Consider the following 26,227-nt stretch of genomic DNA (forward strand, 5'->3'; position numbering starts at 1 on the left):
GGCCCAAACCGGCGTTCAAAGTCACCTACAGAAATTCCAGCGTTAAACGCCGGAACTGGCACCTAATTGGGAGTTAAACGCCCAAACTGGCATAAAAGCTGGCGTTTAACTCCAAGAGAAGTCTCTACACGAAAATGCTTCATTGCTCAGCCCAAGCACACACCAAGTGGGCCCGGAAGTGGATTTTTATGTCATTTACTCATCTTTGTACACCTTAGGCTACTAGTTTTCTATAAGTAGGACCTTTTACTATTGTAATGGATATAGAGAGTCTTTTGATCATGTTTTGATGATTGAACTCACTTTGGGAGGCTGGCCATTCGGCCATGCCTAGACCTTGTTCTTATGTATTTTCAACGGTGGAGTTTCTACACACCATAGATTAAGGTGTGGAGCTCTGCTGTACCTCGAGTATTAATGCAATTACTATTGTTCTTCTATTCAATTCCTCTTGTTCTTTGTCCAAGATATCACTTGTTCTTCAACTTGATGAATGTGATGATTCATGACACTCATCATCATTCTCACTCATGAACAAGGTGACTGACAACCATTCTTGTTCTACAAGCATCTGAGGCTTAGTGAATATCTCTTGGATTCTTTAATCGGAGTCTTCGTGGTATAGGCGAGAACTGATGGCAGCATTCAAGAGAATCCGGAAGGTCTAACCTTGTCTGTGGTATTCTGAGTAGGATTCAATGATTGAATGACTGTGACGTGCTTCAAACTCCTGAGGCCGGGGCGTTAGTGACAGACGCCAAAAGAATCACTGGATTCTATTCCGGTCTGATTGAGAACCGACAGATGATTAGCCTATGCTGTGACAGAGCATCAGGGACGTATTTTCACTGAGAGGATGGGAGGTAGCCACTGACAACGGTGAAACCCTTGCATAAGCTTGCCATGGAAAGGAGTAAGAAGGATTGGATGAAGACAGTAGGAAAGCAGAGAGACGGAAGGGAAGGCATCTTCATACACTTGTCTAAAGCTCTTACACCAATGATATACATAAGTATCTCTATCTTTATCTTTATGTTATTTTCGTTTATCACTATACCCATTTGAGTCTGCCTGACTGAGATTTACAAGATGACCATAGCTTGCTTCATACCACCAATCTCCGTGGGATCGACCCTTACTCGCGTAAGGTATTACTTGGACGACCCAGTGCACTTGCTGGTTAGTTGTGCGAAGTTGTAGTGATCACAATTTCGTGCACCAAGTTTTTGGCGCCGTTGCCGGGGAATTAAATGTCCTAACTACGGTTTCGCATTTGTTCCCTGCAATAACAGTGCCAAGTTTTGATCCGGCAACAACACCAAGTTTTTGGCGCCGTTGCCGGGGATTGTGTTTGTGTATGGACAACTGACGGTTCATCTTGTTGCTTAGATTAGGCATTTATTTTTTTTCGAAATTCTTGAAGATGAATTCTAGAGTTTCATGATGATTTGCTGAAATCTGACTGGCTGTAAAGCCAAGTCTAATTTCATTGGACCGAGGTTTCAACTTATCATCACAAGAGCTTGTTAATCTTGCTTTTGGAGTAGTGATCTGCTAAGGCTTGGCTGGCCTTTGGCCATGTCTAGTGTTTTGGACCGAAGCTTTCTTTGAAAGCTTGGCTGGCTGTGAAGCCATGTCTAATTCCTGGACCGGAGTCTTAGAATAGCATTGCATTGATTCCTGGAATTCTCATTAAGAATTTTGATATCTTTTTCCACTTAATTTTCGAAAATCACAAAAAAATTCACAAAATCATAAAAAACCAAAAATATTTGATGTTTCTTGTATGAGTCTAGAGTCTCATCTTAAGTTTAGTGTCAATTGCATGCATTCATTCATGTGTCTTAAGGATCTTCAAGTAATTCTTGATGATTTCTTACTCTGATCTTTGAACTCTTTTGACTTGAGTGTTTATGTGTCTCATGTAGTGTCAGTAGTATACAAACTGCTAAGTTTGGTGTCTTGCATGCATTGTTATTTGATTCTTGTTGCATTTTGATTATTAAAAATCCAAAAATATTTTTAATTTGTGTCTTTTCAAGTCAATAATACAAAGAATTGAAGATTCAGAACATACTGCAGAGGAATTATACAGAAAAAGCTGGGCGTTCAAAACGCCCAGTGAAGAAGGACAGACTGGCATTTAAACGCCAGCCAGGGTACCTGGTTGGGCGTTTAACGCCCAAAAAGGGTGCATTTTGGGCGTTAAACGCCAGAATGGATACCATTCTGGGCGTTTAACGCCAGGATGGTGCTAGGGGGAAGATTTTGTTTTCAAATCAATTTTTTTTCAAGTTTTCAAAGTTTTTCAAAATCAAATATTTTTCAAATCAAATCTTTTCAATCAAATGTTTTCAAAATCAATTTCTTTCCTTTTTAAAAGATACTTACTAACAATTAATGATTTGATTGAACATTTTTTGCCTTTTCTGTTGAGGAAGGTTTCATGTTTGAATCATATCTTTTCTTGTTAGGCAAGTCATCATTTTTTTTTTAAAAATCAAATCTTCTAAAATTATTTTCAAATCAAATCTTTTTAAAATGTTTTTCAAATCAAATCTTTTTAAAATTGTTTTCAAATCATATCTTTTCATCACATCTTTTTAAAACCAATCATATCTTCTTAACCACATCTTTTTCAAAATAGTTTTCAATCAAATCTTTTTTATTTCTAATTTAAAAATCTTTTTCAAAAATCACTTGGTTTCTTTTCCACTTTTATTTTCGAAAATCAATTAATGTTTTTCAAAAATGTTTTCAAAATATTTTAATTAATTTTCGAAAAATTGCTTCCCTCCTTCTCACATCCTTCTATTTATGGAGTACCACTCCTTCTCAATGCACAATTCGAACCTTATCCAATTAAAGTTCGAATTCTTCTTCTCCTTCTTCTTTCTATTTCTCTTTTCCTCTGACACCTCAAGGAATCTCTATACTGTGACATAGAGGATTCCATATTTTCTTGTTCTCTTCTCTTTCATATGAGCAGGAGCAGAGACAAAGGCATTCTTGTTGAAGCTGACCCTGAACCCGAAAGGACCTTGAAGAGAAAGCTAAGAGAAGCCAAAGCACAACTCTCTTTAGAGGACCTGACCGAATTCTTCAAAGAAGAAGAGGACATGGCAGCCGAAAACAACAATAATGCAAACAATGCAAGGAAGGTGCTGGGTGACTTTACTGCACCTACTCCTGATTTTTATGGGAGAAGCATCTCTATCCCTGCCATTGGAGCAAACAACTTTGAGCTTAAGCCTCAATTAGTTTCTCTAATGCAACAGAATTGCAAGTTCCATGGACTTCCAATGGAAGATCCTCATCAGTTCTTAGCTGAATTCTTGCAAATCTGTGACACAGTCAAGACTAATGGGGTAGACCCTGAGGTCTATAGACTGATGCTATTCCCTTTTGCTGTAAGAGACAGAGCTAGAATATGGTTGGACTCACAACCTAAAGAAAGCCTGGATTCTTGGGAAAAGCTAGTCAATGCCTTCTTGGCAAAGTTCTTTCCACCCCAAAGATGGAGTAAGCTTAGAGTGGAAGTCCAAACCTTCAGACAGAAGGATGGAGAATCCCTCTATGAAGCTTGGGAAAGATACAAACAATTAATCAGAAAATGTCCATCTGACATGCTTTCTGAATGGAGCATCATAGGTATTTTCTATGATGGTCTCTCTGAACTATCCAAGATGTCTTTGGATAGCTCTGCTGGAGGATCTCTTCATCTGAAGAAGACGCCTACAGAGGCTCAAGAGCTCATTGAGATGGTTGCAAATAACCAATTCATGTACACTTCTGAAAGGAATCCTGTGAACAATGGGACTAGTCAGAAGAAAGGAGTTCTTGAGATTGACACTCTGAACGCCATTTTGGCTCAGAATAAAATATTGACTCAACAAGTCAATTTGATTTCTCAAAGTCTGTCTGGAATGCAAAATGCACCAAGCAGTACTAAGGATGCTTCATTTGAGGAAGAAGCTTATGATCCTGAGAACCCTTCAATGGAAGAGGTGAATTACCTAGGAGAACCCTATGGTAACACCTATAATTCTTCATGGAGAAATCACCCAAATCTCTCATGGAAGAATCAAGAGAGACCTCAACAAGGTTTCAATAATAATGGTGGAAGAAACAGGTTTAACAATGGCAAACCTTTTCCATCATCCTCTCAGCAACAGACAGAGAATCCTAAGCAGAACCCCTCTGACTTAGCAACCATGGTCTCTGATTTAATTAAAACCACTCAAAGTTTCATGAATGAAACAAGGTCCTCCATTAGAAATTTGGAAGGACAAGTGGGACAGCTGAGCAAGAAAGTTACTGAACTCCCTCCAAGTACTCTCCCAAGCAACACAGAAGAAAATCCAAAAGGAGAGTGCAAAGCCATCAATATGGCCGAATTTGGAGAGGATAGAGAGGAAGTGGACGCCACTGAGGAAGGCCTCAATGGGCGTGCACCAACTTCCAATGAGTTCCCCAATGAGGAACCATGGGAATCTGAGGCTCAAAATGAGACCATAGAGATTCCATTGGACTTACTTCTGCCTTTCATGAGCTCTGATGAGTATTCTTCCTCTGAAGAGGATGAGTATGTCACTGAAGAGCAAGTTGCTAAATACCTTGGAGCAATCATGAAGCTAAATGACAAGTTATTTGGAAATGAGACTTGGGAGGATGAACCTCCTTTGCTCACCAAAGAGCTGGATGACTTGTCTAGGCAGAAATTACCTCAAAAGAGACAAGATCCTGGGAAATTTTCAATACCTTGTACCATAGGCACCATGACCTTCAAGAAGGCTCTGTGTGACTTAGGGTCAAGTGTAAACCTCATGCCTCTCTCTGTAATGGAGAAACTAGGGATCTTTGAGGTACAAGCTGCAAGAATCTCACTAGAGATGGCAGACAACTCAAGAAAACAAGCTTATGGACTTGTAGAGAATATTTTGGTTAAAATTGAAGACCATTACATCCCTACTGATTTCATAGTCCTAGAGACTGGGAAGTGCATGGATGAATCCATCATCCTTGGCAGACCCTTCCTAGCCACAGCAAAGGCTGTGATTGATGTTGATGGAGGTGAACTGATCATTCAAGTGAATGAAGAATCCTATGTGTTTAAGGCTCAAGGATATCCCTCTGTCATCATGGAGAGGAAGCATGAAGAGCTTCTCTCAAATCAGAGACAAACAGAGCCCCCACAGTCAAACTCTAAGTTTGGTGTTGGGAGGCCACAACCAAACTCTAAGTTTGGTGTTGAACCCCCACATTCAAACTCTAAGTTTGGTGTTGGGAGGTTCCAACATTGCTCTGAGTATCTGTGAGGCTCCATGAGAGCCCTCTGTCAAGCTACTGACATTAAAGAAGCGCTTGTTGGGAGGCAACCCAATGATTATAATTTATATATTTTCTTTTGTTATTTTATGTTTTTTGTAGGTTGATGATCATAAGAAGTCACAAAATCCATTGAAAAAGCAAAAACAGAATGAAAAACAGGAAGAAAAATAGCACACCCTGGAGGAAGAAGCTGCTGGCGTTTAAACGCCAGTAAGCCTAGCAGTTGGGCGTTTAACGCCCAGTCTGGCACCATTCTGGGCGTTTAACGCCAGAAAGGGGCACCAGACTGGCGTTAAACGCCAGAAAAGGGCTAGAACCTGGCGTTAAACGCCAGGAATGGGCATCAGCCCGGCATTTAACGCCAGAAATGGCTCAAAACGTGATTTTGAGCAACATTTGGTGCAGGGATGACTTTTCCTTGACACCACAGGATCTGTGGACCCCACAGGATCCCCACCAACCCCACCACCACTCTCTCTCTTCTTCCCCCATTCACCAATCACCTCAATACCTCTTCCCCAAAACCCCTTCACCTCTCAAATCCCATCTTTCTCTTCACCACTCACATCCATCCTTCATAAAACCCCACCAACCTCACCCTTCAAATTCAAACCACTTTCCCTCCCAAACCCACCCAATATGGCCGAACCCCATCTTCCCTCTCTCCTATAAATACCCTTCTTCACTCCTTCATTTTCACACAACCAAAACACCACTTCTCCCCCTCTTTGGCCGAATACACCACCATCTCCCTCCTCCTCATTTCTTCTTCTTCTACTCTCTTCTTTCTTCTTTTGCTCGAGGACGAGCAAACATTTTAAGTTTGGTGTGGTAAAAGCGTTGCTTTTTCGTTTTTCCATAACCATTTATGGCATCCAAGGCCGGAGAAACCTCTAGAAAGAGGAAAGAGAAGGCAAAAGCTTCCACCTCCGAGTCATGGGAGATGGATAGGTTCATCTCAAGGGTGCATCAAGACCACTTCTATGAAGTTGTGGCCTTGAAGAAGGTGATCCCCGAGGTCCTCTTTTCACTCAAAAAGGGTGAATATCCGGAGATCCGCCATGAGATCCAAAGAAGAGGTTGGGAAGTACTTACCAACCCCATTCAACAAGTTGGAATCTTGATGGTTCAAGAGTTCTATGCCAATGCATGGATCACCAAGAGCCATGATCAAAGTATGAACCCGAATCCAAAGAATTATCTTACTATGGTTCGGGGGAAATACTTGGATTTTAGTCCGGAAAGTGTGAGGGTGGCGTTCAACTTGCCTATGATGCAAGGAGATGAACATCCTTACACAAGAAGGGTCAACTTTGATCAAAGGTTGGACCAAGTCCTCACAATCATATGTGAAGAGGTCGCACAATGGAAGAGAGATTCAAGAGGCAAGCCGGTTCAATTGAGAAGGCATGACCTCAAACCCGTGGCTAGAGGATGGTTGGAGTTTATCCAACGCTCAATCATTCCCACTAGCAACCGGTCCGAAGTTACTTTAGACCGGGCCATCATGATCCATAGCATCATGATTGGAGAAGAAGTGGAAGTTCATGAGGTTATAGCCCAAGAACTCTACAAGGTGGCGGATAAGTCCTCTACCTTAGCAAGGTTAGCCTTTCCTCACCTCATTTGTCACCTCTGTTATTCAGTTGGAGTTGACATAGAGGGAGACATCACCATTGATGAGGATAAGCCCATTACCAAGAAAAGGATGGAGCACACAAGAGACCCCTCTCATCATGAGATCCCTGAGATGCCTCAAGGGATGCACTTTCCTCCACAAAACTATTGGGAGCAACTAAACACCTCCCTAGGAGAATTGAGTTCCAACATGGGACAACTAAGGGTGGAGCACCAAGAACACTCCATTCTCCTCCATGAAATAAGAGAAGATCAAAGAATCATGAAAGAGGAGCAACAAAGGCAAGGAAGAGACATTGAGGAGCTCAAGCACTCCATAGGACCTTCAAGAGGAAGGAAGAGCCGCCATCACTAAGGTGGACCCGTTCCTTGATTTCCTTGTTCTTTATTCTTCTGTTTTTCGAATTTTAGTGCTTGTGTTTATCCATGTTTGTGTCTTGTGATCATTAGTATCTATGCCTTAAAGTTATGAATGTCCTATGAATCCATCACCTTTCTTAAATAAAAACGTGCTTAATTGAAAAAGAAAAGAATTGCATGAATTTTGAATTTTATAACAGTTTAATTATTTTGATGTGGTGGCAACACTTTTGTTCTCTGAATGTATGCTTGAACAGTGCATATGTCTTTTGAATTTGTGATTCATGAATGTTGGCTCTTGAAAGAATGATGAAAAAGGAGACATGTTACTGAGGATCTGAAAAATCATAAAAATGATTCTTGAAGCAAAAAAAAGCAGTGAACAAAAAAAAAAAAGAAGCAGAAAGCAAACGAAAAAAAAGAGGGAAAAAAGAGAAAGAAAGAAATAAAGTTGTGATCCAAGGCAATAAGAGTGTGCTTAAGAACCCTGGACACCTCTAATTGGGGACTTTAGCAAAGCTGAGTCACAATCTGAAAAGGTTCACCCAATTATGTGTCTGTGGCATGTATGTATCCGGTGGTAATACTGGAAGACAGAGTGCTTTGGGCCACAGCCAAGACTCAATAAAATAGCTGTGTTCAAGAATCATCATACTTAACTAGGAGAATCAATAACACTATCTGGATTCTGAGTTCCTAAAGAAGCCAATCATTCTGAGTTCCAAAGGATAAAGTGAGATGCCAAAACTATTCAGAGGCAAAAAGCTAAAAGCCCCGCTCATCTAATTAATACTGATCTTCATAGATGTTTTTGGAGTTCATTGCATATTCTCTTCTTTTTATCTTATTTGATCTTTAGTTGCTTGGGGACAAGCAACAAATTAAGTTTGGTGTTGTGATGAGCGGATAATTTGTACGCTTTTTGGCATTGTTTTTAGTATGTTTTTAGTAGTTCTAGTTGAGTTCTTAGTATATTTTTATTAGTTTTTAGTTAAAATTCACTTTTCTGGACTTTACTATGAGTTTGTGTGTTTTTCTGTGATTTCAGGTATTTTCTGGCTGAAATTGAGGGACCTGAGCAAAAATCTGATTCAGAGACTGAAAAGGACTGCAGATGCTGTTGGATTCTGACCTCCCTGCACTCGAAGTGGATTTTCTGGAGCTACAGAAGCCCAATTGGCGCGCTCTCAACGGCGTTGGAAAGTAGACATCCTGGGCTTTCCAGCAATATATGATAGTCCATACTTTGCCCAAGATTTGATGGCCCAAACCGGCGTTCAAAGTCACCTATAGAAATTCCAGCGTTAAACGCCGGAACTGGCACCTAATTGGGAGTTAAACGCCCAAACTGGCATAAAAGCTGGCGTTTAACTCCAAGAGAAGTCTCTACACGAAAATGCTTCATTTCTCAGCCCAAGCACACACCAAGTGGGCCCGGAAGTGGATTTTTATGTCATTTACTCATCTTTGTACACCTTAGGCTACTAGTTTTCTATAAGTAGGACCTTTTACTATTGTAATGGATATAGAGAGTCTTTTGATCATGTTTTGATGATTGAACTCACTTTGGGAGGCTGGCCATTCGGCCATGCCTAGACCTTGTTCTTATGTATTTTCAACGGTGGAGTTTCTACACACCATAGATTAAGGTGTGGAGCTCTGCTGTACCTCGAGTATTAATGCAATTACTATTGTTCTTCTATTCAATTCCTCTTGTTCTTTGTCCAAGATATCACTTGTTCTTCAACTTGATGAATGTGATGATTCGTGACACTCATCATCATTCTCACTCATGAACAAGGTGACTGACAACCATTCTTGTTCTACAAGCATCTGAGGCTTAGTGAATATCTCTTGGATTCTTTAATCGGAGTGTTCGTGGTATAGGCGAGAACTGATGGCGGCATTCAAGAGAATCCGGAAGGTCTAACCTTGTCTGTGGTATTCTGAGTAGGATTCAATGATTGAATGACTGTGACGTGCTTCAAACTCCTGAGGGCGGGGCGTTAGTGACAGACGCCAAAAGAATCACTGGATTCTATTCCGGTCTGATTGAGAACCGACAGATGATTAGCCTATGCTGTGACAGAGCATCAGGGACGTATTTTCACTGAGAGGATGGGAGGTAGCCACTGACAACGGTGAAACCCTTGCATAAGCTTGCCATGGAAAGGAGTAAGAAGGATTGGATGAAGACAGTAGGAAAGCAGAGAGACGGAAGGGAAGGCATCTTCATACACTTGTCTGAAGCTCTTACACCAATGATATACATAAGTATCTCTATCTTTATCTTTATGTTATTTTCGTTTATCACTATACCCATTTGAGTCTGCCTGACTGAGATTTACAAGATGACCATAGCTTGCTTCATACCACCAATCTCCGTGGGATCGACCCTTACTCGCGTAAGGTATTACTTGGACGACCCAGTGCACTTGCTGGTTAGTTGTGCGAAGTTGTAGTGATCACAATTTCGTGCACCACGTTCACCTCAGCCAAATTTCTCTCCAGAAAGAACCAACCTCTTTGTTTGATTTGCTCAGTGGTGTATTGCTGGAGTTCTCCTGGGATCTTCAGAGTCCTCTCTAGGTATAGGTTCCTGGTGGTTGCAAACACCGGATACTTCAGCTCACAGTACCGGTTTGCGAATTTCACTGGATCATTGGCAGGGAGTAGCTGGTCAGCTTTCTCCTGTTGGGTAAAGTTCTTCTCCCTCCAGGAGGAGTCATGCATCAGATCGATGATGGACATGGAGGATTCTCTTCTTTTATGCTTGCCAGTAGTAGCATTACCTTTTCCTTTCCTCTGGGAGGCAGACATTCTGAAAAATGGAAAACCAGGATATATAAAAATAGGAAAGCAAATAGGCATATAATCAAAGAAAACACAAAGTGGCAAGGGAGAAATAAAATAAGGAAAATGAGTTTATTAAATGTGCATTAAGGATTGTATAGGAGTGAAAAGTTCAAAAGGAAAAATTCACAATCCAAAATGTAATTGAATTCATGTTAAATAGAAAAACTATCATTATGCCATGGTTAGAAGGTTAAAAGAAAGTGAAAAGCTAGAGAAAATGTTTTAAAAGGTTAGTTTGGTTAGTGTTGAAAAAGAGTTCAGAAAATTAGAATTAGTAAGTCAGTAGGATAAAAATTGGGTTAAGGTAAGTGACATAATGAAAAATTCCAAGTAACAAGTATTCACAGGTAGGAACTATAAGTAACTCATAACCAAACGAGGAAAACAGGTTGATGCTGATTCAAGTAGATATAAAGGAATTAAAAATTGGAATCAAACATCACAGATGCAGTTTATGAACCAGGGAATCAAAAAGGATAATGAAGCTTGCCTTGGCATTCATGAAATGGTTTGGGTAAAGCAGAGAAAAACAGAGTTCAAAATGCCAAACCAAAACATGAATGAGAACGTTTTATAGAAATTCGGGCAGCATTCCGGCTAAATTTGGATATTCCCGGAAAATAAACAACAATCAAATAGTTCATATGAATTAAAATTAAAGCTTGCAATTACATATAAGGAATATAATCATGAAAATTCAGTGTAAAGAGCAGCATAAAATAAGAATTTGTAGCATATGAACTAACATCAGAGCAGCAGCAGGATTGGAAAAACATAAAGCAATAAACACGAATGGTGCAAGTAAACAGACCTAAATCCACTAACCACAGCCTAAGCTACCTAACAACCTAAAAATCCACTACAGCATGCATATCTATCTATCCTAATGATGAACAGAAACAGAAGAAAATTTAAAATAACTGTGAAGGATAGAAAGGCGGCGTTCGTCGGAACCTGGTAGGCGTAAGAAGTAGAATGGGGCAAAAAAGCGGCTGGGTGATGGTTGCGGTGGCGTCCGGTGCGGTGGAGGGGGTGGTTTGGCAGTTCGGGCAGTGGCGGGATAGGGGGAATAAGGGGGAAAGGGAGGTGGTGCTGGTGGGACGCGGCGGTTGGTGGCGGCGGTGGGTGGTGGTGATTGCGGAGGGGGGAAGGGGTGGTGGAGGAAGAAGAAGAGGGAAGAAGAGGAAGAATGGGGGAGGGGGTAGTGCGGCGGCGGGGTCTGGGTGGTTGACGGCGTCGGGCGGTGGCAGTGGTGGTGGTTGGGTGGAGGTGGCTGGATTGGAGAAGAAGAGAGGGAGGAGAGGGTTTCGGGAGGGGGCGCGACTGATAGGGTTCGCGTGACAGGGGGATTATAATTCGAATCCACGCGATCGCGTGGAGCACCCGGTCGCGTGGCTGGGGTGAAATGGGGTTGACGCGATCGCTTGGATTGCGCAATCGCGTGGAACGGATAGAAGAGGGGGTGATGCGATCGCATGAGGCATGCGATCGTGTCGCTTGAAATTATGCTAAACGCACGATTTCAGCGTCGTGTCAGCGCAACTCTCTGTCTCCTTTGGGCTGGGGTGAAATGGGGTTGACGCGATCACGTCACTCACGCTGTCGCGTGGGATTAATGTATGTGCATGTGACGCGATCGCGTCAGGGACGCGATCGCGTGGGTCTTTTGTGCGAAACGCACAATAGCTGCACGATTCCAGCCCAACTTTTTGGGCGTTGGATCTTTACACCGATTTCCAAGTCACGCGACCGCGTGGATGACGCGGACGTGTGAAAGATGTTCTGTCGATCATGCGGTCGCGTCGCACGCCACGTTTTTTTTTGTGTGCAGAATAAGATGCAAATGCAGATGCCATGAATGTTATGCAAAATTCCAGGTTCAATCAAAACTCAAGAACAAACAAAATAGACAAAAGTGAAAACTGAAAAAGGGTCGATCATACCATGGTGGGTTGTCTCCCACCTAGCACTTTTAGTTAAAGTCCTTAAGTTGGACATTGGATGAGCTTCCTGCTATGGTGGCTTATGTTTGAATTCGTCCAGAAATCTCCACCAGTGTTTGGAATGCCAGCATCCTCCGGGGTCCCAAACAAAGTACGTAAAGCCCTTGTGTGAGTTCAAACAGGCTTGTAGGCACCCGGAGTATTGAATGTCAGAATAGACTCTAGGATCCCAAACTTTTCTTCTACACCCGTCTTTATCTTGATCTACATTGGTCCAGTCGGTTGATGAGTAATCTGAATTCCCACTGCAGTGACCAAACAGCTTCCGAGATCCTTTAAATTGAGCTTGACACCAATTCTTGCACCTCAAGTTGAAGTGCGAAACCTTATTGAATCTTGCATACCAGCGCTGAGTGCGAGTCATATCCCTTTTTCTCTTAAAACCGCAGAGAGCTCTAAGCTGGCCATCTGTATCAAATAAACCATATTCAAATGGAAAAGTAAAGATAAAAGGCAAAGGTGTTACCCACTTGTAGTTTTTAATTGGTGGTAATGGCCTTGGGATAGGTGTTTCCAATGGTTCTGTAAGTTCTACTCCCTTATAATCTTCTGTGAATTCTTCCACTTCAACCATATCTTGATCAGAGTCTTCAATTTCTCCCTCATCATTGCTCAAGTCATATATTGGAGGTTGAGAAAAATCTAATTTAGCATCATCTTCATATTCACTCAGGGGAGATTCTTCTACATCAGAGAAATCACTTGCGGATGCAAGGTCGTCACTAAGAGAACAGGACTCGTGATCATCATCATCAAGGAAACCTGCGTCCTGGGTTATTCCGTCCAGTTCTTCATAAGATATTTGCATTGGAGGTGTGCAAAATCCTCTTTAGCGTCAATTGTAACATCCTTGACAAAGTTCTCCACAACTCTGGATTCAAGTGGCGGTTCGGCATCTCCTAAATCTTCAACCAACTCTTCTTCTTCTGTAATGACAACTTTCTCTACTTGTTCTAGTACGAAGTTATGCTCTATGCTGTTCACTGGAGCTTCTAGCATCTTCTTTGTACTGCGTTCTTCATTGGATTCTCCACATAAAGCCATGGGAGTCTGTTGAGGGGCTGAACGTATGGAAGATAATTGATTTATCGCTTGCTCCAGTTGATGAAGGATTGCAGTAAGTTGTTTTATTGATTCTTCAAGGCGAACCTGTGATTTTGGCTTTGATGGATATGGGTATAGTGTATGGGGGAGTGGTGGTTCTTGGGAGTAATTGGATTGGTGTTGGGGTGGATAAGGATCGTATGGTGGCGAATGGTGAAAAGAAGCTTGCGAGTGTGGTGGTTCGAGGTTATGTTGAGAGGATGGTCTATAGGCGCGGGGTGGGGCTTGTTGGTAGTTACAAGGTTGTCCACCATATCTCTCAGCTGGGTATGCATTGTAGAATGGTCGTTGTCCATGATATCTTGGAGGGTGTTGTTGCCTAAAGGGTTGATTGGATCCTCTTGACTCCATCCATCCTTGATTGGTCTGACCTTGATGCATATTTCTGCTGTGGTTTCTATTTCCTTCAACAAAGTTAGAACCAAACTCAAAGCGAGAGGGGTGAGAATTCATAGTAGTTATCAGTAATAAGGGGGAAAAAGGAGAAACAAATAAACAAGTAAAAGAAAAAAATATATTTTTTATTTTTCATTTTTTTTTCAAAATATTTACAATAACCAATAATAAGGCACACGTTTGTAATTCCCCGGCAACGGCGCCATTTTGACGTTAGGATTTTTGCTAGTAAAGAATTTTATAAAAATAGTCGCGTTGTAGATATAGTTTCTAAACCAACAAAAATCCTTTCGTACAAACGTTTTGGTTGTCACAAGTAACAAACCCCTTTAAAATTGATAACCGAGTATTTAAACCTTGGGTCGTCTTCTCAAGGAATTGCAGGGAGGTATGTTCTTATTATTGGCTATGAAAAAAGTAAAATTGGGGTTTTGAGAATGAGGAATAAATGTGGCAAATAATTTAAATGACAATTAAAATAAATAAATACTGTAAAGCAAACCCTTTGGCAAGGTAGGAGAAATTGGAAGTCCAGACTTAGTTATTCTTATCAATAATAATGAAAGTTGAATCTTAATTCTACTTAGTTAACCTTTGCTAAAGCAAAGGAAAGTCAAGGGACTAATTAGTTGACCTTTGAATCCTATTTATTTCCTAAGAAAAGGTTGGGATTATTGAAGTTCAGTTCAATTAGCAAAGATAACAGTTATCAATTATGTTGAGCTAAGATAACTCCTGAGTTACTAATTTCTCAACCAAGACCAAAAGGAAAAGAAATTAAATCTACTGGAATAAAAATTGTCTTCAGATTGGGAATAATCAATGGCATAAATAAAGAAAGCAATATTAAACTGAAATACCTCAAATAGCATTAAATAAGAAAATCATAACATGAATGTAGCATAAGCCAAATATGCAACACAACTAATACAAGCAAGCATTAATGGTATCTGAAAATTCTCAAAACTAGATCTAAATCATGGAAAGTGACTAAAAATTCTGAGACTCCCTGAATGGATGCATTCCCACACCTCATAACCTCTGCTCTATGCCTTCTGGACTTAGATTTGGGCCAAAAAGGGCTTCAGAATCTGCTATGAGCGTTTTCTGCAATTTCTGGTGTGTGGCCTCTGTCACGCGTCCGCATGGGTCACGCGGTCGTCGATTGGAGTTTTCTTTGTCGCGCGGTCGCGTCAGTCATGCGGCCGCGTCATAGGTGTTCTTCTTTAGGTGCGCGGTCGCGTCAGTCATGCGGCCGCGTCGCTGCTTCTTCGCTCTTGGCATGCGGTCGTGTCATCCATGCGGTTGCGTGGATGCCAGTTTCTCCAAAAACTCTGTTTTACGCTTTCCTTCCATTTTTGTATGTTCCCTTTTCCATCCTTTAAGTCATTCTTGCCTTAGAAGATCTGAAACTACTCAACACACTAATCATGGCATCGAATGGAAATAAAGGTAATTAAAATAATTAATTCTAAAGCATAGGAAACATGTTTTTCACATACATCACATAATAAGAAAAGGAAAGTAAAACCATACAATTAATATGAATAAGTTGGTGAAGGATTGAATAAATCACTCAGATTAAGCACAAAATATATCATAAAATATGGGTTTATCATGGAGTCACGAAAAAATATTAAAATTAAAAATAGAATAAAAAACAACAGAAGAAAAATCACACCCTGGAGGAAGGACTTACTGGCGTTTAAACGCCAGTAAGGAGCATCTGGCTGGCGTTCAACGCTAGAACAGAGCATGGATCTGGCGTTGAACGCCAGAAACAAGCAACACCCTGGCGTTCAAACGCCAGGAATGCACCCTGAGGAGAGCTGGCGCTGAACGCCAGAAACAAGCATGGAACTGGCGTTCAACGCCATAAACATGCTGCAGATGGGCGTTGAATGCCCAGAACATGCATCACTTCGGCGTTTAAATGCCAGAATTGCATGCAAAGGCATTTTACATGCCTAATTGGTGCAGGGATGTAAATCCTTGACACCTCAGGATCTGTGGACCCCACAGGATCATCTCAGGATATCTGGACTCCACAGGATCCCCACCTACCATATTCTCCCCTCTTCTTAACATTCATCCTCTCTTCCCCATAAACACTCTTCCCCACCAATCACCTCAATCTCTCTTCCCAATTACCCCCTTCACCACTCACATCCATCCACTCTTCCCCATAAACCCCACCTACCTTCAAAATTCAAATTTCTTTCCCACCCAAACCCACCCTAAATAGCCGAACCCACTCCCTCTCCCCTCCCTATATAAACCCCTCCATTTTCCTTCATTTTCACACAATACAACCCCCTCTTCTATACCTAGGCCGAATACACCTCCCCCTCACTCTCCTCCATATTTTCTCTTCTTCTTCTTCTTTTCTTTCTTCTTTTGCTCGAGGGCGAGCAATATTTTAAGTTTGGTGTGGTAAAAGCATAGCTTTTTGTTTTTCCATAACCATTAATGGCACCCAAGGCCGGAGAAACCTCTAGAAAAAGGAAAGGAAAGACAAAAGCTTCCACCTCCGAGTCATGGGAGATGGAGAGATTCATCTCTAAAGCCCATCAAGACTACTTCTATGATGTTGTGACCAAGAAGAAGGTGATCCCCGAGGTCCCTTTCAAACTCAAGAAAAATGAGTATCCGGAGATCCGACATGAGATCCAAAGAAGAGGTTGGGAAGTTCTGACCAACCCCATGCAACAAGTCGGAATCCTAATGGTTCAAGAGTTCTATGCCAATGCATGGATCACTAGGAACCATGATCAAAGTATGAATCCAAACCCAAAGAATTATCTTATAATGGTTAGGGGAAAATACTTAAATTTTAGTCCGGAAAATGTGAGGTTGGCATTCAACTTGCCCATGATGCAAGGAGATGCACGCCCCTACACTAGAAGGGTCAACTTTAATCAAAGGTTGGACCAAGTCCTTAGGGACATATGTATGGAAAGAGCTCAATGGAAAAGAGACTCCAAAGGCAAGCCGGTTCAATTAAGAAGATTGGACCTCAAGCCTGTGGCTAGAGGATGGTTGGAGTTCATCCAACACTCCATCATCCCCACTAGCAACCAATCTGAAGTTACTGTGGATCGGGCCATCATGATTCATAGCATCATGAATGGAGAGGAAGTAGAAGTTCATGAAGTTATCTCTCATGAATTCTACAAAATAGCCGATAAGCCCTCTACTTTGGCAAGGCTAGCTTTTCCTCATCTTATTTGCCATCTATGTTACTCAGTTGGAGTTATCATAGAAGGAGACATCCCCATTGAGGAGGATAAGCCCATCACTAAGAAAAGGATGGAGCAAACAAGAGAGCCCACTCATGAATCCCAAGAGACGCATGAAGAAGCTCATCACCAAGAAATCCCGGAGATGCCTCAAGGGATGCACTTTCCTCCCAACAACTATTGGGAACAACGCAACACTTCTCTAGAAGAATTGAGTTATAATATGCATCAATTACGGGTGGAACATCAAGAGCACTCCATCATTCTCCATGAAATTAGAGAAGATCAAAGAGCAATGAGGGATGAGCAACAAAGACAAGGAAGAGACATAGAAGAACTCAAGGACATCATTAGTTCTTCAAGAAGAAAACGCCACCATCACTAAGGTGGACTCATTCCTTGTTCTTAAATTTTTCTGCTTTTCGGTTTTTTTATGTTAAATGTTTGTCTATGTTTGTGTCTTCATTACATGATCATTAGTATTTAGTAACTATGTCTTAAGGCTATGAATAAATTCCATAAATCCTTCACCTCTCTTAAATGAAATATGTTTTAATTCAAAAGAACAAGAAGTACATGAGTTTTGAATTTATCCTTGAAATTAGTTTAATTATATTGATGTGGTGACAATACTTTTTATTTTCTGAATGAATGCTTGAACAGTGCATATTTTTTATCTTGTTGTTTATGAATGTTAAAATTGTTGGCTCTTGAAAGAATGATGAACAAAGAGAAATGCTATTGATAATCTGAAAAATCATGAAATTGATTCTTGAAGCAAGAAAAAGCATTGAAAAAGCAAAAGCTTGCGGAAAAAAAAGTGGCGAAAAAAATAATAATAATAGAAAGAAAAAAAAGAAAAAGCAAGCAGAAAAAGCCAATAGCCCTTAAAACCAAAAGGCAAGGGTAAAAAGGATCCAAGGCTTTGAGTATCAATGGATAGGAGGGCCCAAGGAAATAAAATCCAGGCCTAAGCGGCTAAATCAAGCTGTCCTTAACCATGTGCTTGTGGCATGCAGGTCCAAGTGAAAAGCTTGAGACTGAGGGGTTAAAGTCGTGATCCAAAGTAAAAAGAGTGTGCTTAAGAGCTCTGGACACCTCCAACTGGGGACTTTAGCAAAGCTGAGTCACAATCTGAAAAGGTTCACCCAGTCATGTGTCTGTGACATTTATGTATCCGGTGGTAATACTGGAAAGCAAAGTGCTTAGGGCCACGGCCAAGACTCATAAAAGTAGCTGTGTTCAAGAATCAACAAACTTAACTAGGAGAATCAATAACACTATCTAAAATTCTAAGTTCCTAGAGATGCCAATCATTCTAAACTTCAAAGGATAAAGTGAGATGCCTACACTGTTTAGAAGCAAAAAGCTACAAGTCCCGCTCATCTAATTAGAACTAATATTCATTGATATTTTGGGATTTATAGTATATTCTCTTCTTTTTATCCTCATTGATTTTCAGTTGCTTGGGGACAAGCAACAATTTAAGTTTGGTGTTGTGATGAGCGGAAAATTTATACGCTTTTTGGCATTGTTTTTAGATAGTTTTTAGTATAATCTAGCTACTTTTAAAGATGTTTTCATTAGTTTTTATGATAAATTCACATTTTTGGACTTTACTATGAGTTTGTGTGTTTTTCTGTGATTTCAGGTAATTTCTGGCTGAAATTGAGGGACCTGAGCAAAACTCTGATAAGAAGGCTGACAAAGGACTGCTGATGCTGTTGAATTCTGACCTTCCTTCACTCGAAATGGATTTTCTAGAGCTACAAAACTCCAAATGAGGCGCTCTCAACGGCGTTGGAAAGTATACATCCAGAGATTTTCAACAATATATAATAGTTCATACTTTATTCGTGATTAAACGACGTAAACTGGCGCTCAACGCCAGTTTCATGCTGCATTCTAGAGTCAAACGCCAGAAACACGTCACGAACCAAAGTTGAACGCCAAAAACACGTTACAACTTGGCGTTCAACTCCAAAAGAAGCCTCAGCTCGTGTAAAGATCAAGCTCAGCCCAAACACACACCAAGTGGGCCCCGGAAGTAGATTTCTGCATCAATTACTTACTTTTGTAAACTCTAGTAGCTAGTCTAGTATAAATAGGACTTTTTACTATCATATTAGACATCCTGGATCCAGAATTGTATTTTTTTGATCCTGTGATGACGTTTTGGGGGCTGGCCATTCGGCCATGCCTGAACCTTCATCACTTATGTATTCTCAACGGTGGAGTTTCTACACACCATAGATTAAGGGTGTGGAGCTCTGCTGTACCTCGAGTTTTAATGCAATTACTACTATTTTCTGTTCAATTCCACTTGTTCTTATTCTAAGATATTCATTGCACTTCAACATGATGAATGTGATGATCCGTGACACTTATCATCATTCTCACCAATGAACGCGTGACTGACAACCACTTCCGTTCTACCCTAGACCGGGCACATATCTCTTGGATTCTTTAATCAGAATCTTCGTGGTATAAGCTAGATTGATGGCGACATTCATGAGAATCCAAAAAGTCTAAACCTTGTCTGTGGTATTCCGAGTAGGATTCAGGGATTGAATGACTGTGACGAGCTTCAAACTCGCGATTATTGGGCGTGATGACAAACGCAAAAGAATAAAGGGATTCTATTCCAACATGATCGAGAACCGACAGATGATTAGTCGTGCCGTGACAGAGCATTTGAACCTTTTTCACTGAGAGGATGAGATGTAGCCATTGACAACGGTGATGCCCTACTTACAGCTTGCCATGGAAAGGAGTAAGAAGGATTGGATGAAAGCAGTAGGAAAGCAGAAATTTAAAAGGAACACAGCACCTCCATGCACTTATCTGAAATTCCCACCATTGAATTACATGAGTAACTCTATCTTTATTTTCTGTTAATTATTTATTATTATTCGAAAACCCAATAATCAATTATTATCCACCTGATTGAGATTTACAAGGTGACCATAGCTTGCTTCATACCAACAATCTCTGTGGGATCGACCCTTACTCACGTAAGGTTTATTACTTGGATGACCCAGTACACTTGCTGGTTAGTTGTGCGAAGTTGTGACAAAGCGTGATTTATGTTTGAGAGCACCAAGTCTTTGGAGCCATTGTTGATGATCATAATTCCATCCACCAACAGCCGGCCGGGAACGGGAACGGGAACGTGAATGGCAACGGAAATGTGAACGGCAAAGGGAATGCTCATGCTAACGCTGAAGGAGACGGAGATAACATGGGAGGCATTCCAATGACTTTGGCAACCTTCCTCAAGGTTCATCCGCCAACATTCGGAGGATCAACTAATCCTACTGAAGTGGACCACTGGTTCCAAGCCAGGGAGCATGCCTTACAGGCACAACATGTTCCATACAATCAGTATGTGGAGTTTGTCGCTTATCAGCTTGCGGGAGAGACCCAGCCCTGGTAGCAAGTAGAGTGTCGCTTGCTACAGCTGCAGAATGCTGAAGTTCCATGGGATGTGTTCCGAACGACCTTTTACAAGAAGTACTTCCCTGAGTCTGCAAGGGAAGCGAAGGAGATGGAGCTAATGCAGCTGAAGCAAGGTTCCATGTCTGTGGCTGAGTACACCAACAAGTTTGAAGAGCTTTGTAGGTTTTCTCAGGTGTGTCAGGGTGACCCGGAGACCTTTGAGAGCTAGAGGTGTATTAAGTACCAAAGGGGTTTGAAGGATAGCATTATGACTGCTGTGGCTCCTATGGAGATCCGTGTCTTTTCTGACTTGGTGAACAAAGCAAGGGTGGTAGAGGAATATGCCAAGACAGTGGCTGCATCCAAGGACACTCAGGGAGGAGGCAGTAGCAAAGGGCGTGGCAAGTATTACCATCCGAGGGGTCAAAGCTTTAAGAGAGGAGGATATGCGCGTCAAGGTCCAGGAGGCTTCAGAAAGAATGCTCATAATCAATTTCAGCGTGGCAAGAGGAGAGGAAGTCAAAGTGGTTGCTTCAACTGTGGCTTGCCTGGTCATATTGCGAGGGATTACACTCGGGGAAAGAACCCGAATGCGGGTCAAAGTCAGCACCATGGGTGAGTTTTTGCTGTGAATGCCAAGGATGCTTCCAAGGCGGATCCGTTGATGAGAGGTAATTGTTTATTTGGTGATAAGACTTTAATTACATTATATGATACTGGGGCATCGCATTCATTTTTCTCGTTTGCTAAAGTTGAGGAACTAGGCTTGAAAGTGTCAGAGTTACCCTTTGATCTGCATGTACATACTCCGCATCAGACAGTTATGACTAGATCAAGTTATAGACAAGTAGATTTCAAACTTGAGGATATAGATTTTGTACATGATTTGGTCTGTTTACTTATGGTTGGGTTGGAGATGATTTTGGGGTTTGATTGGTTGTCAAAAAATCGGGTTTTGTTGGATTGCTTTGAACGGACAATTCGATTTATGCCAGAAGGAGAGAGTGGAGCAGTAGTAACTGCGGGATACTACCTGAACTCTATAGTGGTGTGCTGTAGTGGCAAAGAGTGTCAGAGTTACATCTTGTTAACTGCTAATGCTTCGGGCGATACCCAAGGCTTAGACCAGATTCCGGTGGTTAGGGATTTTTCGGAGGTATTTCCGGAAGATATTCCTGAATTTTCACCTCAAAGAGAGATCGAGTTTGCGATTGAATTGGTGCCGGGAGCCGGACCAGTGTCAATTGCACCGTATAGGATGGCTCCGAAAGAACTGGCCGAGTTAAAGGTTTAGCTGGAAGAGCTTCTGACCAAGAAGTTCATTCGACCGAGTGTATCACCGTGGGGAGCGCCAGTTTTATTGGTGAAGAAGAAGGATGGAGGGATGCGACTGTGTGTGGATTACCGTCAGTTGAATAAAGTGACGGTGAAGAATAAATACCCACTGCCAAGGATAGATGACTTGATGGATCAACTGCAAGGAGCTGGAGTGTTTTCCAAGATTGATTCGAGATCTGGTTACCATCAGATAAGGGTGAAAGAGGATGACATCCCTAAGACCACGTTTAGAACACGTTATGGACACTACGAATTTGCGGTGATGTCCTTTGGGTTAACGAATGCACCTGTTGTCTTCATGGATTATATGAACAGAGTCTTTCGTCCCTTTCTGGACAAGTTCGTGGTGGTTTTCATAGACGACATCTTAGTTTACTCCAAGATGGCAAAGGAACATGAGGAGCATTTGAGGATTGTGTTGCAAATCCTGAAAGAGCGAAAGTTGTATGCTAAGTAGTCGAAGTGCGAGTTTTGGAAGGAGGAAGTAAAGTTTCTAGGTCACGTGGTGAGTAGAGGAGGAATAGCAGTGGATCCCTCTAAGGTAGAAGCAGTGATGGAATGGGAAAGACCGACGACGGTGACAGAAGTTAGGAGTTTCTTGGGATTAGCCGGATATTACCGGAGATTTATCGAAGGATTCTCTCGAATTGCACTACCAATGATGAAGTTGACAAGAAAAGAAGTGCCTTTTGTTTGGACGTCAGAGTGTGAAGAGAGTTTTCAAACTTTGAAGCAAAAATTAACTTCAGCACCTATTTTGATCTTGCCGAAACCGCATGAACCGTTTAAAGTGTACTGTGACGCTTCCTTGAAGGGTTTGGGTTGCATGTTGATGCAACACCAGAACGTGGTGGCTTACGCATCGCGTCAGCTGAAACCGCATGAGGTGAATTATCCAACCCATGACTTGGAATTAGCGGCTATTGTGTTTGCATTGAAGATTTGGAGGCACCATTTGTACGGAGTGAAGTTTAGTGTCTTTTCTGATCATAAGAGTCTCAAGTACATCTTTGATCAGAAGGAGCTAAATATGCATCAAAGGAGGTGAATGGAATTGCTTAAGGATTATGATTTTGATTTGAGTTATCATCCCGGAAAGGCGAATGTGGTAGCAGATGCTTTGAGTCGGAAGTCCTTGACAATAGCCTGGATGAGAATCAAGGAAGAGGAGCTGATGGAGAAGTTTGGGGATCTAAAGCTGGATATGGATGAAGTTGCTAGAAGAGCTTGCCTGAATCAGTTACAAATCTCAAGTGGCTTTAAATCCAAACTTCTGAAGGCTCATCAGAACGATGACGTGTTACCAAAAGTATTGCCAGCTATCGAACAAGGGAAGCAGTGGAGAGTATCATGGGATCAAGACAGATTGTGGAGATTCAAGGGTAGAGTTATTGTGCCAGACGTGGGGACGTTACGGCAGGATATATTGAGAGAAGTGCACAAGAGCGGATTCTCCATTCACCCTGGATGTATTAAGATGTAAAATGATCTAAAGACTATGTTCTGGTGGCTTTGTATGAAGAAGGATGTAGCAGAACATGTCTCAAAGTGCCTGATATGTCAGAAGGTGAAGATAGAATATCAGAAACCATCGGGAATGCTTTAACCACTTGAAATTCCTCAGTGGAAGTAGGAAGGAATCGCAATGGATTTTGTGACAGGTTTATCGAGGACTAGGTCGGGATTTGATGCGATTTGGGTGATCGTGGATCACTTAACCAAATCTGCTCATTTTCTACCTATTCGAGTAAACTGTTCTATGGAAGAGCTAGCAAGGTTGTATATAAAGGAAATAGTAAGGTTGCATGGTGTGTGATAAACCCATATTTTATGGTTTATCTTATGCTCAATTGAGTGGATTTTATCAATTCTTACCCACTTATTCATACAATTTGCATGTTTTACATTTGCCTTCCTAATTATGTGCTTTGATTGAAAACATGCTTCTTTGATCTTATATTTGCTTATTATTAATCCTCTCTTATGATCATTAGATGCCTTGATATGTGTGTTAAGTGTTTTCAGATATTATAGGGCAGGAATAGCTTGGAGGATGGAAAGGAAGCATGCAAAAGTGGAAGGAATACAAGAAGTTGGAGAAACTGCAAAGCTGTCAGCCTGACCCTATCGCACTAAAACGACCATAACTTGAGCTACAGAGGTCCAAATAACGCGGTTCTAGTTGCGTTGGAAAGCTAACGTTCGGGGCTTCGATTTGATATATAATATGCCATAGTGGCCCTGACGCTAGGCGATGTGGCCGCATGCACGCGGTCGTGTCGCAGTGACGAAAAACCAGCGTGGCAGATTTCTTCTCCAGCGATTTCTGGGCTGTTTTCGACCCAGTTTTCGGCCCAGAAAACTCAGATTAGAGGCTATAAAGTAGAGGGATTGCATCCATTTAGATTATGCTTTCATAATTCTCTTTTTATTATTTTAGATGTAGTTTTCAGAGAGAGAGGTTCTCTCCTCTCTCTTAGCATTAGGATTTAGGATTTCTCTTAGTTTTAGGAGTGACTCTCAATCCCAGGTTCTTTATTTTTATTTATCCCAATTTAATTTATGAACTCTTTTCTGTTACAAATTACTCTTTTAAATTAATGTTATTTGAGATATTTCAGATTGATGATTGTTGTCTTTTATTTATATAAATAATTTGGATTTTCCTGTTGCCCAATTGGCTTATGAATATTATTAGTTTTAGATTTTACTGCTTTGAATGAATTGAAGGTATTTCAGATATTTATGATTTTAATTTAGCTTTTTACATTCTTGGCTTTGGTTAAATAATTGGTGACTCTAGAGTTATCAAACTCATTGTTGATTGAAAATTGAATTTCTTCATTTCATTAATTCAAGTTCCAATAACTCTAGTCTTTCCCAAGGAAAGACTAGGACTTGAGGAATCAGAATTAATTCATCCACTTAACTTACTTTCATAGTTAGAGGTTAACAAAGTGGGAGAAAAATTCAATTCTCATTACAATTGATAAGGATAACCAGGATAGGACCTCCAGTTCCCATACCTTGCCAAGAGTTTATTTTATAGTTATTTATTTACTTTTATTGCTTTGAAAATATAGCTGTGCCCATTGCCCAACTAACCTTTTACCTTGATCCAAAAACCCCAAACACACTTTTTCATAACCAATAATAAGAACATACTTCCCTGCAATTCCTTGAGAAGACGACCCGAGGTTTAAATACTCGGTTATCAATTTTAAAGGGGTTTGTTACTTGTGACAACCAAAACGTTTGTACGAAGGGATTTCTGTCGGTTTAGAGACTATATCTACAACGCGACTGTTTTTATGAAATTCTTTACTGGCAAAAATTCCGACGTCAAAATGGCACCGTTGCCGGGGAATTGCAAACGTGTGCTTATTATTGGTTATTGTAAATATTTTCAAAAAAAAATAAAAAAAATAACAAAAATATTTTTCTTTTACTTGTTTATTTGTTTTCTCTTTTTCCCCCTTATTTCTGATAACTACTATGAATTCTCACCCTTCTCGCTTTGAGTTTGGTTCTAACTTTGTTGAAGGAAATAGAAACTACAGCTGGAACGTGCATCAAGGTCAGACCAATCAAGGATGGATGCAGTCAAGGGGATATAATCAACCTTTTAGGCAACAATACCCTCCAAGATATCATGGACAACGACCATTCTACAATGCATAACCAGCTGAAAGATATGGTGGACAACCTTGTAACTACCAACAAGCCCCACCCCGTGCCTATAGACCATCCTCTCAACATGACCTCGAACCACCACACTCACAAGCTTCTTTTCGCCATTCGCCACCATACGATCCTTATCCGCCCCAATGCCAATCCAATTACCCCCAAGAACCACCACTCCCCCATACACAGTATCCATATCCATCAAAGTCAGAATCACAGGGTAGCCTCGAAGAATCACTAAAACAATGTACTACAGTCCTTCATCAACTGGAGCAAGCAATGGTGGAGAGGCTAAAACAATTGTCTTCCGGACGCTCAGCCCCTCAACAGACCCCCATGGCTTTATGCGAAGAATCCAATGAAGAGAGCAGTACAGAGAAGACGCTAGAAACTCCAGTGAACAGCATAGAGCATAACTTTGTATTAGAACAAGTAGAGGAAGCTGTCACCGCAGAAGAGGAAGAGTCGGTTGTTGTGGAGAACTCCGTTAAGGATGTTACAATTGACGCTGAGGAGGATTTTGCACCACCTCCACTGCAAATATCTTATGAAGAACTGAACGGAATAACCCAGGACACAGGCTTCCTTGATGATGATGATCACGAGTCCTGTTCTCTTAGTGACGACCTTGCATCCGTAAGTGATTTCTCTGAAACAGAAGAATCTTCCCTGAGTGAACATGAAAATGATGCTGAGGTAGATTTTTCTCAACCTCCTATTTATTACTCAAGTGACAAGGAAGATATCAATGACTTTGATCAAGACATGGGTGAAGTTGAAGAAATTTGCAAAGAGGTGGAGGAATTCACTGAAGACCACAAGGGAGTAGAGCTTGCAGAG

General features: G+C 41.2%; 1 protein-coding gene and 1 non-coding gene across 2 annotated transcripts; one reads left to right on the forward strand and one right to left on the reverse strand.

The window, feature by feature from the left end:
- Nucleotides 1–3,524: 3,524 nt before the first annotated feature.
- Nucleotides 3,525–3,628, reverse strand: LOC130952225 (small nucleolar RNA R71). The gene has a single exon (XR_009074405.1). It is a non-coding gene; the product is annotated as a small nucleolar RNA R71 (small nucleolar RNA).
- Nucleotides 3,629–20,633: 17,005 nt separating this feature from the next.
- On the forward strand, nt 20,634–21,659 carry LOC130949895 (uncharacterized). The gene is made up of 2 exons (XM_057878500.1): nt 20,634–20,967; nt 21,118–21,659. The coding sequence occupies exons 1-2, from the start codon at nt 20,634–20,636 to the stop codon at nt 21,657–21,659; spliced, it is 876 nt and encodes a 291-aa protein (XP_057734483.1).
- Nucleotides 21,660–26,227: the final 4,568 nt, after the last annotated feature.

The sequence above is a fragment of the Arachis stenosperma genome, chromosome 9 (assembly GCF_014773155.1).
Source record: "Arachis stenosperma cultivar V10309 chromosome 9, arast.V10309.gnm1.PFL2, whole genome shotgun sequence".
In the NCBI taxonomy this organism is placed as follows: Eukaryota; Viridiplantae; Streptophyta; class Magnoliopsida; order Fabales; family Fabaceae; genus Arachis; species Arachis stenosperma.

Excerpts from the sequence above, each read along its gene's own strand:
- LOC130949895 (XM_057878500.1), top strand. The coding sequence starts at position 20,634 with ATGACTGCTGTGGCTCCTATGGAGATCCGTGTCTTTTCTGACTTGGTG. Across the intron at positions 20,968-21,117 it reads GAACCCGAATGCGGGTCAAA|TTGAGGAACTAGGCTTGAAA; the intron begins GTCAGCACCATG and ends CGTTTGCTAAAG.